This window comes from Paramisgurnus dabryanus, chromosome 5 (assembly GCF_030506205.2).
Source record: "Paramisgurnus dabryanus chromosome 5, PD_genome_1.1, whole genome shotgun sequence".
Classification (NCBI taxonomy): Eukaryota; Metazoa; Chordata; class Actinopteri; order Cypriniformes; family Cobitidae; genus Paramisgurnus; species Paramisgurnus dabryanus.
In genome coordinates, this window is record NC_133341.1 from 16435004 (window position 1) to 16450610 (window position 15607).

Genomic DNA, 15607 nt, shown 5'->3' on the forward strand with positions numbered 1-15607 from the left:
ACCGGTCTTGGGCACGAAACAGGAAAAGTGTAACACCTTATATAATTTTTTATAACATATTTAGTCAAAAACAAAGTGATGAATGCTCAAGTCCGATTGTATATATCCCCGAGTCCGAGTCCAAGTACGAGTCATCAATCCGCGAGTCCAAGTCGAGTCACAAGTCCAGAGAATGGATTCTCGAGTCGGACTCGAGTCCAAAGAATAGTGACTCGAGTCGGACTCGAGTCCAATTCCAGGACTCGAGTACTCCATCACTGCCGGACAATAATGATAACTTTATGCTAATTCACTTATGAGGTCCAGGACTCACCCAAATCATTTACCTTCAATGGCATTATCTAATATTGCATTTTTCCTTTAATAAAACGAGCTTGTAATTGTTCACATGTCATTAAATGTATAAATATGCCGTTCTTGTTGCATTTGCACAGCGGGTATAGCCAGCAGATGTCCGTAACATCATGTTGTGCTTGCGTTACTCTAAACAGTGAATCTAGTTTGTGTAATCTAACATCTTACCTTTTGGCTTAGTCAATTTAGTAGAATAAAAAAACATTACATAGTAAATTTTACAGCAACTCCATCAGCGCTGGAGACCTTAGGTGATTTAATGTAATGCACCTCAGCTTTTCCACTTGTTATTTCAAATGCATGTGCACTTGAAGTTCAAATAGATTTGATTGGCTGTCTATTGTTCGTCAGTTAGTAAAAAATTGCTCAGAAAGTGATCCCAACGATTTTGTTCATTATATCTTTATCGTTATAATTGTGATGTGAACTCCGCAATTCTCTTTAAAATAAAATTAACGTTAATTAAAGTTAACGTTATTATGTGAACCGCCCTTAAGTTTGTGAAATGCATCAATGTCTTGCTTGTGTTTCTCTCACTCTATTACTGAGCACAGATTATCAGACTGGAGTTTTTCCTCTGGTATTTCTCTGGTACATGTGTCTCACTTTATACCTCATCATGCTAGTGTTATCTTTAGTGTTTGTTTAAAGCTACGAAATAAGAGCATTGTAAGAGAAGACCTGCTGTAGGTGGTAAGGAAAGAAAAAAAGAGAGATGGAAAAAAGATGGAGAAAGACTCCCAACGCTTATCATTCATCCCCAGGTGAAGCACTGAGCCTCAGAAAAAGAAAAGAGTTCTTTCCTTTCCCCCATTCCTACACCAGAGCAACCTCATTTCCCTCCGCTCTCCCTCCATCACGGTTTCTGCAGGGCCCCGTAAATGACAGGAAGTGAGGGAGACGTCTGGTGAAGGAAAGCAAACAATCAAAAGGGGGCTTTATGTTGAAGGGAGGTAGAAAGTGAAAAGTGTCCTGTCACACACATGCCCCTGGCAAGACTAAATTTACTATTCACGCCCCTCTTTTATGGGGTGTTGCTTTGATCCAGGGTCTGTTTAATAAAATCAGGGGCTGGAATTATGGCTAGATCTCTATGGGCTGTGTGTTATGTGGGTCTGAATGCCTGCATTGATGATGAATTGCTGCACATTTGAATTTGTTATTCTTAGTCAATGTATTTGTGCGCATAGATGTGTTGATATACACAGCGTCTCTGGCATTAATTCCAATGTTTTTGTTAAAAGAGGCTGTTTAATTTATGTTTCTTTGTTTTTTAATTCATTAATTCTTATATTCTATGTGCAGCCTATTGCAGTGTTATAAATAGACACACAGATGGGAATATTTGTTTGCAATGCTTCATAATAACTTTCATTAATATCAACAAATACATTAATTATAATCACTTTTAGATATCCTGCATCTTGGATTTTCTGTTTAAACATTATGAACATTGTTTTAGTTTACAAAGTAGTTTAAACAGTTGGGAATATATGTTTGCAATGCTTCATAATAACTTTCATTAATTTCAACAAATACATTAATTATAATCACTTTTAGATATCTTGCATCTTGGTTAAACATTATGAACATTGTGTCTAATGGAAAATAAACAAAAGTCCATAGTATGTTTTGGCTATCTTGGTTTAAGGATTTTGAATGGAAAGCCAGATTTTAGCTCTGTAGTTATAGACAATGTGCAAAAAGGACTGCGGTTTTCTACTGTTGTTACAACCAGGGTTAAATACCTTTTTAACTATTACAAGACTTGTCTGGTTTAAAGGTGTGTGTCTCTTCATATGTTGTTGTCCATTTACATAATAGTTTAGCTATGTTGCTTGTGGTAACCAAATTACTATGCAAAAATAACTCAAAGCAGGAGACCTTTTTTAGTGTACAAATGGAAAATAAGATTGGTAAACCAAGATCATGGAGTAGATTTTTTTACACCGTCTGTTTCTAAATCAAGGCAAAATTTCCCAATTCTCGTATTGTTAACTGGTTAACTGTTGTAACAATTATAGCAACCTTTCCCTATTCTGTCATTTTAATAGTTCCTTGTTTACTTTAGTTTCATTTTCATTTTAACTAACTGGTGTCACTTTATGTTCATGACCTTGTTTGACATTCTGCTGACTAAAAGAAATGTTGCACCTGCATGTCAACTAACTTTACAGTACATTACAGTATTATGAGACTGTCTGCTTAATATATAAACATATCATTTAACATTCTACTGAATATGTAAGGGCACGTCAACTTATTATACTAAGCCAACATTTTAAAAAATTCAGCTGCTTTGTGATTCTGAAGAAGAACCATTTTTAGCTTAATGGTTTCATAAAGAACATCTAAAGAACATTTCTGTTTCAAGAAAGGTTCTTGGTAATGAAAAAAGTACCTAAGTACCTTTGGCTGCCTGAATGTTTTTTTTTTTTTTTGAGGAACCAAAATGGTTCTTCTATTGCATGGCTGAGAGGTTACACAAAAAGGTATAGGTACAGTGTTGCTTATAGTCAGCAGCAGAATGTGTAAAGGGGACCACCGTAATAAAGTGTAATCAATTTGTTTACATTTTAACATGAAATTCACTATGAATGCTTCAATGAACAGTAAAAACCTTTATAATTAATAGCTCAACCACAAACGATATTGTAGATCATTTCTTTTTCTCACTTTCAGGGTCAAGTGGAAGTCTGTGGTAAACTGCAGGGATCTCAGTGTATTCAGGAGGACACTGATTATTATGTGGTCCTTATAGGTACATCCCTTCACCATGTTACACCAGCGCACAGAACTGAGGACCACAATTCACTTAGATTCACTGTTCCAGGTAAGACACTAAATAATTTACTCCATTCATATGCCTCTTCTTTTGACTGTTGAACTAAAATACCTTTAATAACATGTAAACTCTGCAAATATCACTGGCTTGCAGGATATCACTTTTGGATGTGGTCGTGGAATATGTTTTTCTATGTTTAGAGGGTAAAGTGAATATAAAAAGTATTGAAATATCATAACATTTATATAAGCTGATTCTACAGTACTTGACGGTTTTACTTGGCAACGCTAAAAATCCGTTAGCATCTTTTTTAACATCAAATTGGTTGTGCTTGATAACATCCTGTTTTGTGTTTTGACTTACCATGTGACCTCAAGCAAGACAGCAACACAAGACAATATTGAGATGTACACTATCTTGAAAAGTTTATGGTTACGTGATTGAAATGTCTTCATTGAACGTACATACCGGTAATATAAAATATACTCTACCGGAGAAAAGTTTTGGAACACTCACTCCGTTCTTATTTATATTACAGAATAATAGTAAACTCCAAACTGTGTTTAACACAAATGTAATTGTGGGAATTATGTTGGTGACTAAAAGCATCCAAAATAATTCAAGTGCAGTCACCCTTTGTCTAGAAATTGCTAAACCGTATGCGTGTCATTTTATCAAGAAGGTTCTTGAAGTTTTACCTAAATTTTAAAGAATACCGAAGGAGTTCACATTTTATCCGTGCTTTTTCCTTCAATATTCAGACTTAAAGGGATAGTTCGGCCAAAAATGATATTAAACCCATGATTTACTCACCCCCAAACTGTCCGAGTTGCATATGTCCATCGTTTTTCAGACAAACACATTTTCGGATATTTTAGAAAATGTTTTATATCTTTCAGTTGATTAAATGTAATGTTACGGGGTCCACGACCTTCAAGTCCAAAAAAGTGCGTCCATCCTTCACAAATTAAATCCAAACGGCTCCAGGATGATAAACAAAGGTCTTCTGAGGGTAATCCGCACGGTGTTGTTGTAGAAATATCCATATTTAAAACTTTATTAACGAAAATAAATACCTTCCGTTAGCGCCGCCATCTTAGTCGCGTCCGCATTCAGGATGAGAGCTTCCGCAGCCTACGGAGGCTACTCTGCTGCTGCTCTGTGCCCTCGCCCTCCGAATTTGTCATACGTCACCAAGAAAAGTGCGTAAACTACGCTAATACTCTCTCCTGAATACAGAGGAGTCTAAGATGGACTTATATTTTTGTCTACAAAAGTCATTTCAAGCATTTAATCATACACCTTCAGATTAAACTGATTTAACATTTCAGTCAAGTTTAAGTGCTACATACAACCTATGTATAATCATATGGTGCTATATAGAAACATGAGTGGTGCTATAGTCATGATAGCACCACTTATGTTTCTACATAGGTGTTATGTACCACTTAAATAGGAGCCAATGAACCATGTTTAGTGCTGTTTAGCACCATTTTTATTTAGGGTGTAGACAGAAACTCCTTTAACTTAAAAGTATAGTTCACGCAAAAAGGAAAATTCTGTCATTTACTCACTCTCTTGTTGTTACAAACCTGTATAAATGTCTTGTTCTGATGAACACAAAGCAAGATATTCCGATCAGAAGCCCCATTGACATCCATAGAAAATAATAATATTATGGAAGTCTATGGGGCTTCTGGTCATTTTGGTAACAAACATTTCTCAAAATATCTTCTTTTGTGTTCATCAAAACAAGAAATGTATGCATGTTTGTAACAACAAGTTGCAGAATTTTCATTTTTGGGTGAAAAATCCCTTTAAAAAGCATCCCAGCCGAAGAAGCTGGTTCTGCACATTTCTTTATACATATTCTTTTCACATAACTTAATCTGCTAAAACTTTGCCCAAACTCTTTGTTCTTCTGTCAAGGTCATGATGTTCCAGAGAAAGTGTCTGTGAAGTTCTACAGCTGCATGAGAGACAGTAGCAATTTACCCATCAGCCCGATCTCCCATTCAGAAGAGCTTTTTCTGGAGTACAAACAGGATGAGGCTCAAAAGGTGGCGGAGGAGCTAATGAACTTTAATCCCTTGACCTCCAACAGCCTTGAGGACATCTTACAGAAATTCTGCATGGAGAAAGAGATCTCATCTAAACAGAATCATTTAGACAGAACTGACCTGCAGGGAACAGATGAGATTTGTGATCTGAAGGAATTAATTCAGTCTGAAACACCAGAAAAGACAAAACAGGAGCTCAGTCTTTGTGATCAGGAAAATTACAGCCCGAGAGAAGGATCAAAATCGTCTGAGGTGGATCCAAAGTACAACTGCACAGCAGGAAAACACAATGCTATTGATGAAAAAATCACACAGGCCTTGGCTAACTTGCACTTTCTGAAATGGGACGGCCAAACTAGACGGGTGAATCAAGGTCAGTCAATTACCTTTTCTTTTGTTCCTTTCTTTCCAGTACTGCTAACCCAGATTTTGTCCCTGTTTACTTAGGATTCTGACTGTTGTGCACAAATAGATTTGGCAAACCCTTAAAAAAGAAATTAATTCTGAGAAAAACATTTACTCCTTCAATACACCATATGCCAGACTGTTATAGTGGTCATGTGATTCATATTTTGGAAACATAATTTTGGTTCATTTTTCTTACCACATTTAAAGGCTCCTGTGATCTTTTTTTCACCATATTTGCGTTTACAATTTGACAAGTGTTGGGTAAGATACTGTACGTAAGGGTTAAAGAAATTGCATTTCAATTGGATTACCAAAGAAATGGTATGCAACTAGTTTTCGTTCTGGACAGGCATTTAAACATGTGGATCTCTGTACTATGTTATGGCTCATTAGTGGATCACAGGACTACACTCTATAACCCTTTAGTTACATCTGAATAACTCCGACTAATAGTGTTTTGTATTCACTTAGAATCAAAACTCATCATATTGAGTTGCTCTAAATTCCTGGGACATGTGTAAAACCATGTCTCTTATAATAAGTATCTCTTAATAAGATCCACTGCCATGTATTATCAATTCATTACGCCTTCTTTCCTTTAAGAAGGTTTGTATGATGATATTACCCACACAGTTACAGACAGGACGGAAGTATTGCTTCAGGATTTCATCCATATTACTATTTTAACTTGATGATATGCAAGATTCCATTGGGGGGTTCCAATTTGAGGAAACACAGATGTTGCATCAGTGCAGTCAATGAAGATGAGTGTTGGATGCAACAGCATGCTTCTCATGTGACAACTAGTCAATAATAATGACATACACTAAATTGTGAACAATAATATGACTCCTGTCTACATTTAAGAGCCCGATTCCTACCAGTCTTTAATTTTTTTCAGTGTATAGCAACAAATCATATAAACTTTTTGTGTTTAAAAAACAAGTACTTGTTTGTGTTTCTAGTACAGTAGGTGGAACATCATTTAGAAGCACAATTTGATTTACCATATGTCCATCCAGATTAAATTACAGTGGGGTTATTTATCTGAATTAGGAAAAAACAGAGTATATAATATAATTTCGATTGATCCTTACATGTGCAGGTACTGTATAATGAAAACAAAAAAACTTTTTATGTTTATATAAGTACTCCTCTTTGATTATGAAATAATGGATTCTTAATATAAACCGAAGATTGTTATATATTTACTTACAAATGGTTTGTTTTACTCTTAAATTCTGATTGGTCAAAATCTGTGTTTTGTATACGATAAAACACAGCTATGACAGTTGCACCCATTGATTCTGTGCATCACTGCGCAACTCCACTAGCAACGTAAACGTGTAAAAATTTGAAATATTTAGTTGTTTGTCGCAGTCAGTCAGGGACTATTTTTATCAGCGGATGGAAGGAATTTTTTTGGCTTAAATTTTTGTGTAGTGTGGTAGTAACCATTTTCTAAAAGCAATAAGGTACTCGAGGCTAGTGCTGTAGTGTGAAAAAGTCACATGCGCTTTGCGTCACGCAATGTCACTCATTCATCATTCAAAATGGCATCAGAAAAAGTAAGTGAACCCTTGAGTTAATAGCTGTGTCCCAATTCAAGGGCTGCAACCTTATAAGCATGAGACCTTAAAAGGTGAGCACTCGGTCTTTCAAGGTGGAAGCCTCAGAAGTTCGCGAAGAGAACTGAAATGAGATGGTCTAACCTTCGGATGACCCATAATTAGCGTCACCTGCTGCACGCGCCCACCTGTCAGCAGGACACAGCGGAGACGTTTCTGACTTAATAAAATAAAAACGACATCAGAAAAAATATACATTTATTTTAGAAAATATTACACATTGATTTAGATTAAACTATTCAACAGTATACCAAATTAATCAACCTTAGAAATATACGCAACATAAAAAGAATATTATTAACACAAAACATAACTTATAATACTAAAACAGTGACAAGAAAAAATGTTTTCTGATAAATACACTTTTATTTAATAAAGGTTTTAATTGTTTCTTTTAGAACATCCACCCATTATATGCAGCCATTGCAGACGCGCAATGACTCTTGGGATATCCTCGGCTGTTAAGGATCCATTCGTTCTATCCTTAACAGCGCGGAGAAATGAGGACACATTTTGAGGCTTCATTCTAAGCATCCTTTGAATTGGGACAGCCTTACTAGCCTCAAGTCGCGCTGCCGTGACGCAATTGGTCTTAAAATACGTCCTTAGAAGGTCGCAGCCTTTAAATTGGGACACAGCCAATGACCTCAAAAATGCTAATTGAGGTCAGGTTTTAGCACACCTGGAGTCTCGTTAAGATAATATGTTTGGAGGTGTGGACTAGAGATAGACCGATGTATCATCGGGCCGATATTTGCGAGTTTTATGTGTATCCGCATCAGCCAATACGTGGCTGCCGTGTTTGTCAATTTTTTTCCGGGATTATTTACAGACAGAGTGCTGGAAGCCGCAAGCGATTGCAGGTCATGTGACTAAAAACAACCAACCTTTCCATGACAACATCAAAAGCTCTGCCTAACAGCTGATCATAGTTGGACAAAGCAGGTTTATTTCTCATCTCTATGGGGCGTTTTCCCGGACAGGGATTAGACTAGTCCTAGACTAAAATAAATGTAAGAAACGTCCAAACTAATATCTTAAAATACATCAGTGCCCTGTGTTTTGCCCCAAAATGGACACAAGTAATGTTTTTAGTAAGGCATGTTTGTAAAAACTAGTTATATTTCCTAATTAAGCTAAGCTCTAGTCCTAGTTTAAGATAATTCCTGTCCAAGAAACCACCCCTATATATATTTGTAGTAGTAAAGTGCTAGAATTCAATATCCTTTACTGATATTTCCTTGCATTGTGGAGAGGTGCAGTTCATGGTTCCATAGCACCCTCACCTGTTTTTACTATTTGTTAAATATAATTTTTTTTAAGTTCAATAAATGTTACTTTTTTAAAATTGAGACTTTGGCATCATTATTGTGTCATTTTTATGATGTTATGGCGCTCAGCATGGAAAGAGAGTGTTCAACACTACAGACAGACTATAAAAACCACAAGATCTACCTATCTCAGTACGCTTATTAAAGAAAATCATAACAACCCTCGTTTTCTCTTTAGCACAGTTGCGAAACTGACTTGAAACAATGAACAAACAGAAACCATTAGTAAACTCCAACACAATAGTAACCACTTCATGAACTTCTTTACCAACTAAATTATGTTTATTAGGGAAAACTACGCAAGCAGCCACCACTCTACCCAATAGTACATCTAACACTAGATTACCATACGAACATCTTGAGTCATTTAAACCTACTACAAAGAGCTCTCTAAATTAGTAACGTCATCCAAATCATCGTCCTGTATATTAGACCCCGTTCCCACAAAATTACTAAAAGAGGTATTTCATGTAATGTCAGACACAGTACTAAATATCTTTAACTCATCTCTAGATTTAGGATACGTTTCAACAGCTTTCAAACTAGCAGTTATTAGACCGCTCATTAAAAAAACAAACCTTGACCAGGGAGATCTTAATAAATTTTGGCCAATCTCAAATCTACCTTTTCTTTCTAAAATCTTAGAAAAAGTAGTGGCAAGCCAGCTACGCACATTCATAGCGAATAATAATACATATGAAAAGTTCCAATCAGGATTCAGGCCCCACCATAGCACAGAGACAGCGCTGCTTAGAGTTACAAATGACCTCCTATTAACATCCAATCGTGGTGAAATCTCAATCCTTATATTACTAGACCTTAGTGCAGCCTTTGACAAAATAGATCACAGAATCTAAGAGGCTGTTTACACTTGGCATTAACATGCGTTTTCGTTGATCGGATCACAAGTGGACGACGTTAATACCAGGTTTAACCGGTGTTCAAAACGTTTTGAGTTCGTCCACTTTCGACCACTTTCAACCACATCCAGAGGTAGTCTAAACCACTTTCGATCGGATTGCTTTTGATTTGCGGAACGCAAATGTGGTTGAATGTGTTCGAACAGCCACAGGCGACCGCCTTCTCTCCGCCCATTTATCTAATCTGAGGTTTTAAACACAAGTTTTACGTCTTTTTTTGACTTCTGGCGTGAACATACGGTGAACAGCGCTATTTTTAGCCTTTCATTGATACAACTAAAGTGGCAGATCTCCGTAGTTTCGTTTTGAAAGCGTGTGAAAGTTGCGCGAGAAATTCAGAGAAAGCTCTTACATACACACGTACAAAATATTAGTTAATATTAGTTTGCGCATAATTACTCGCGCTCGGGTTTGAATGACAGCAGAGAGACTCGCCCATGTGATGTGTCCCTCTCGTCCACTTGTGATCCGATTGATAAAAACACATCTTAATACCAAGTGTAAACAGCCCCTTACTCAATAGACTAGAAAACTATGTTGGCATCAGTGGTCAGGCGTTAGCCTGGTTTAGATTGTATCTAACCAATCGATATCACTTTATGTAAATGAGGAAGAGTCATATCACTCCCCCGTTAAATACAGCGTACCTCAGGGATCAGTTTTAAAAACAAAATCCGCCTTTTAGAGATGCCAAGTCACAGTCCTGAAGCATTTCTGCCAGGAAGAATGGGCTAAAATTCCTCCTCAACGATGTGCAGGTCTGATCCACAGCTACAGGAAGCGCCTGGTTGAGGTTATTGCTGCCAAGGGGGAATTAACCTGTTATTAATTCTAAGCGTTCACTTACTTTTTCCACTGCCATTGTTGTGAATGTTGAATGAGTGTGTTCAATAAAGACATGGAAGAGCAGAATTTTTTGTGTAATAATTTTTTAGACACATTATGTTTGTCAATATCCTTGACTCTGAAGATCAGATCACATTTTATGACAAATTTATTTAGAAAACTGTGAAATTCCAAAAGGTTCACATACTTTTTCCTGCCACTGTATAAATATATATGTTGTTTAATAATACTTTTATGTTTGTCTAGTTTTTTCCCCAGTGAAATATGGCTGTGTAGCTGGCACACTATGAGTGTTGGAATGGAAAATGTGTCTATTCCATCATGGGACATTAACTAATTTCTTGAACAGTGAAAAGAGGGAAAGATTTAAAGAATGTCTTTAGCACACACAGGGGCCTCTTACATAACACAAGCGATTGTTCGCGCTAAATTGCACAACTAAATTAGCGTTCATTTTGTTGCTTTGTCTGTGGAATAAAGTGTCACTTTCAATTTATGGCAGCACTCTTTAACAACATTCTTGGTACTATCAGGGAAAGCAGCAGCAATTTTTCTCTGAAACGATGTGATGCAAAGTGTTAACACTGCTTTGGATGTTTAAAAACAAAGACATTCTCATGTTGGAGATGTATCTGTTTATCTAGTTATTTTAAACGGTCAAATTATCAATGTTGGCAGCTTGCTGAGATAAGCAGCAACAGCTGCCTTTTATCTCTCTAGTAAATAAACTTTCTGCAAGTTCGTGCAAAATATATGAGTGCATGCTGTAAACAAAAAGCAGTTGGAAATGCCTCACCTCACGGACACTCCTCTTTAAAATCAAAACAGTGCCGCGCACGGTCAGCTACCTCAGTCAACATGAGCAAAGAGTCACAGACATCTGTTTAGTCAGTTACTGTGCGTGTGTGTTGTGTTATACGAACACACCAGTCTGGTTTCCACGTGTCCCTTCTTCAGTTTTTCTGTCAACACCCTGTGCTTAGTTCACTAATCCCATACCTGTGAGATCCTTTATCTTATAGACTCTTTTTTTATCCTGAACATCCTGAAGTTCATTCATATGAAGATAGAAGAGCTAGTTTGCTGGAATTTGAGTGTGTTTGGGTTTGTTTGTGAGTTAGGACGTTGTGATGACTTGATGGGCAGGTTTTGACCAAATTTTTCCTTTTTTCTCTCACTATTCTTTTTCCTTTACTAGTCAAGTGCTCCTATATAGCTTAGTGGTAGAGTGTTGTGTTAGCAGTACATTAGGTCATGGGAACATTGATGATAAGAATGTATACCTAGTAATGCACTGTAAACTCTTTTTGGCTAAAAGCGTCTGCAAAATGCATAAATGTGAATGTGACACACACTTATAGAAGTGCCTCTAAACAGTTAAAGGGGAATTCCGCCTTGAAATGATCCTAGGGTTAATAACAAACGTGTACCGAGTTCGACCGTTCACTGGAGTTTGTTTTCATGTTAGTCTAACGTGACCAGTGTTATTGCTAAACGCAAATTAGCATGTTATGGTAGCCTTCGGGGCATAAGTGCATTAAAAACGAAATCGCTATGTCTATACTACTAATAATGCTCAAAATAACACCACACTTACACTGTAGCACAATGAGGGTCTCTATATGTAAACCGAAGCATTGAGAACTTTGCAAGTGTACAGGCAGTTTATTAAAAATAAACACTTACCGTTCACGTCTGGATCACATATCCATGCGGGCGCCATCTTGGGAAAACTAAACTCTCGCGTGAAACGTTGTTGCCCGTTGTTGTGGAACAGGTGTTGTGCTTTCACGCGAGAGTTCAGTTTTCCCAAGATGGCGCCCGCATGGATATTTGATCCAGACGTGAACGGTAAGTGTTCCTTTTTAATAAACTGCCTGTACACTTGCAAAGTTCTCAATGCTTCGGTTTACATATAGAGACCCTCATTGTGCTACAGTGTAAGTGTGGTGTTATTTTGAGCATTATTAGTAGTATAGACATAGCGATTTCGTTTTTAATGCACTGATGCCCCGAAGGCTACCATAACATGCTAATTTGCGTTTAGCAATAACACTGGTCACGTTAGACTAACATGAAAACAAACTCCAGTGAACGGTCGAACTCGGTACACGTTTGTTATTAACCCTAGGATCATTTCAAGGCGGAATTCCCCTTTAATGCTGGGTGAAATTTCTGTGCCACTGGCATGAACAGACAGAATTAGAAAAACTGAAATGGTTTTCTAACAGGTTTCAAGAACACTCCCCTCCCCTTTCTAGTGACATGTTGTCTCGCCCCAAGTTCATGGTTAAGCCAATTGGTTGTCAGGCCTGTCAAGCCACTCAAACAAACAGCAATGTTTTGACAGCGTCATTGTGTTTAAACTTTACAGGAGAATCTACCTAGGAATGGCTTTATAATTTCTATGCATAATAAGTTGGGAGAGAAAAAACACACATGACCTTTAACAAGAAATGCAGAAAAAAACTAAGTGCTTTGCCATACGGGGAAAAGCATTCACATAACTCTCTCCCAAAGTTTTAGTTTTTATTTAATATCATTCAAGTATGTCATTGGACTCTTTTATTGGTTCTAGGAAGCTTCTTTGTTTGTTTACCTCTTTGCCGGCTAACTTCCGGGTGGCGTGGTTACGTTTGGGAGGAATTATGCGCTGACATATGTGGTTTCATCAACCAGATGTATTAACAATTGTCCAGTTTTGCCTGAAATGCGTCCCAGACCACTTCCTGAAGTGGTTTGAGCGATCAGATTTAAATCCGTCTTGAAAACATTTACACCTGGTCTTTTTACAATCGGATACCTATCCGATCAGAGAAAATGCATGAAGTGACCATGTGTAAAAAGCCCCTTATTTACCCCCATCCCATTAAAGAGCACCTATTTCATTGCTAAAAACAATGTTATTTTGTGTATTTGGTATAATACAATGTGTTTGTGTGGTTTATGGTTAAAAATACACATTATTTTGCATACATTATTGTTGTTCCTTAAATCCCTCTCTTTTTAAATGCACTGATTTTGTACAAAGCTCATCGTTCTGAAAAGTGCTGTATCCTCGATTGGCCAGCTAATCTGTACGTTGTGATTGGCCTGATTACTTCTGACATCAGCCAGAAACGTGACGCTTCTCGACATGTTTTGAAGATTAGCTCACAATGCAATGCTGACAGTAGTTAATATTGTCTTAATGCCTTATCAATAAGAGACAAATCTGATCCAGAAAATGCAGAATACCAAATTTGATCGATCAACTTTACCAGCAACTTTACTCTACATATACAGTGGTGTCGTTGACTGTATTGAGTGACTGTATTGTGTGCAAAAATCTTATTTTAAAACTCTGGATTTAGAATCTTGTTCTTTTGTGAGTTCTTATAGTTTATTAAGTCCTGTAATGTTGTTCTCAGCTCCAGTCATCTTTAGTCCATCTCTCTTTTATTTTCAGATCTCCAGGCTCAGACTCATCATACGGCCAAACGTTTAGGGTTTCCCCACCTCAGTCACTTCCTCCTCCAGGAGTCGGAAGGTCATAAGAGGGTTCCCACACTCGATAAGGGAGGACAGAGTCCTCTCACGCAACACGGAGATCCGGCGCTCTTCAGCTCTTCAACAAAGTGAGTCATTCCATCCAGTCTTACACAATACACTATAATCAGATCCGGAAATAAATGATTAATCACGCATGTGTCACCTCAGTGATGGTATTGATCTAGTGTATAGTAACAGCTGATTGTGACTAAGTCATATTGTGATCAGGCCCTCGAAGACAGTGTGGATGTGTCAGGTCTGGACTGAAGGCTCTCACCAGCTCCGCTTCTGCCCTGTCACTGACTCTATTAGCCTGTCTGTCAAACACAGCACACAAATAGATGCACAAAGCAGCATCCAGCTGTACAGAGAGAAGAGCAGAGAGCCGAATACACTTGCAAGGGTGAGTTTGCATTTATAAACAGTGTTAGTTTTGTTCTCTATTGAAAGACTTTGTTTAATCTTTGAGCTAAGACAAAGACTGTAAATATAAAAAACCTTTGATGTTTATAGCAGCTGTCACCCCATAGCTTTTTCATGGTTTATTGCTTTAGCCAGTGGTTTTCAAACCTTTAGGCATACACCCCTCCTTGTGTTGGGTGCATCGCTTCGCATCCCCCCCCAAAGAAAAGAACTATTTCAAACATAGCATTTAAATTAAACAAAACATATTAAATTATACAAACTAGTGCTGTTGGTTGGTCGCTATATTTTTCTGAGGTTTGATTACACTGATTTTAGGATTAATTAAAGGGCACCTACGGTCCGATTCACGTTTTTTTAACATTTCCTTTGGTGTGTAAAGGGCTCGTTATAGTCGTGCGTAGGTCCTACGGCGTAGGTTCCATGTCGGTTTTCATTTATACTTTTGCGTCGTCGTCCGCGTCGACGTGCAAACACACGCGCAGACCGCTGGTAGGCAGTAACCACGCGTGCAACCACAGTAGCAGCGCAAACGTCAAAGAAGCAGAAGCTTAGCAAGTTAACCCACAACCAAAGATGAAACAGCAACTTGTTGTGTATAATTTGAGAAGACCAGCAATGATGGAAGTAAATAAACAGCGACTTTTGATGCAGTTTGAGTTAAATCACTCCTCAACTTGGCTCATCTTTGTTTTCACCGTCACAAACGGAAATACCTATGAGGCAGTTTTTTTACCTGATGGGAGGGGTTGTGGTGGACCAATCACAGCTACGGCGTAGAACCTACGCACGACTATAAATCGGGCTTAAGTGTGTATTAGTACATGTTAACGATATGCAAAAGGTACAAACCCCAAAGTAAACGAATGACGCAAGTTATTGTCTCCAAGTAAATCTCTTTTTTGGACTTCAACAAATAGATTGATTGTAGGCAACTGTTTACTTATTGGGATTGGTGATGTAGGCAAGACCGACATTATCATAATTCCTCCTGCTTTGGACTCAGCCTGTAAGTTAACTCCTGTTAGCATTGCATGGTGACTGAATCTTTCAAACATGGTAAGGAGCGTCACATTTCCGGCTGACATAGGTATTCAGGCCAATCACAACATACAGATTAGCTGGCCAATCAGAAAAATAGCACTTTTAAATTGATGAGTTTTGTATAAAATCAAAAGGTTTCAGGAAGAAAGTGAAATCTGGAATGTGGAAAATAATGTGTTTTTTGATCCATAAACCACGCAAACACATTGTATTATACCAAATACACAAAATAATGTTGTTATTAGCAACCAAATAGGTGCCCTTTAATGTATTTTAT

At 37.6% G+C, this 15607-nt stretch overlaps 1 protein-coding gene across 4 annotated transcripts in view; it reads left to right on the forward strand.

Moving 5' to 3' along the window:
* Nucleotides 1–15607, forward strand: part of arhgef28a (Rho guanine nucleotide exchange factor (GEF) 28a) — a 76814-nt gene that overhangs the window by 14055 nt on the left and 47152 nt on the right. For all 4 annotated transcript variants that reach the window (XM_065266789.2, XM_065266792.2, XM_065266791.2 and 1 more), the window contains exons 3-6: nt 3037–3187; nt 5069–5572; nt 13781–13949; nt 14092–14266. In XM_065266789.2, the coding sequence (XP_065122861.1) occupies nt 3037–3187; nt 5069–5572; nt 13781–13949; nt 14092–14266 (999 nt within the window). The remainder of the gene's footprint in view (nt 1–3036; nt 3188–5068; nt 5573–13780; nt 13950–14091; nt 14267–15607) is intronic.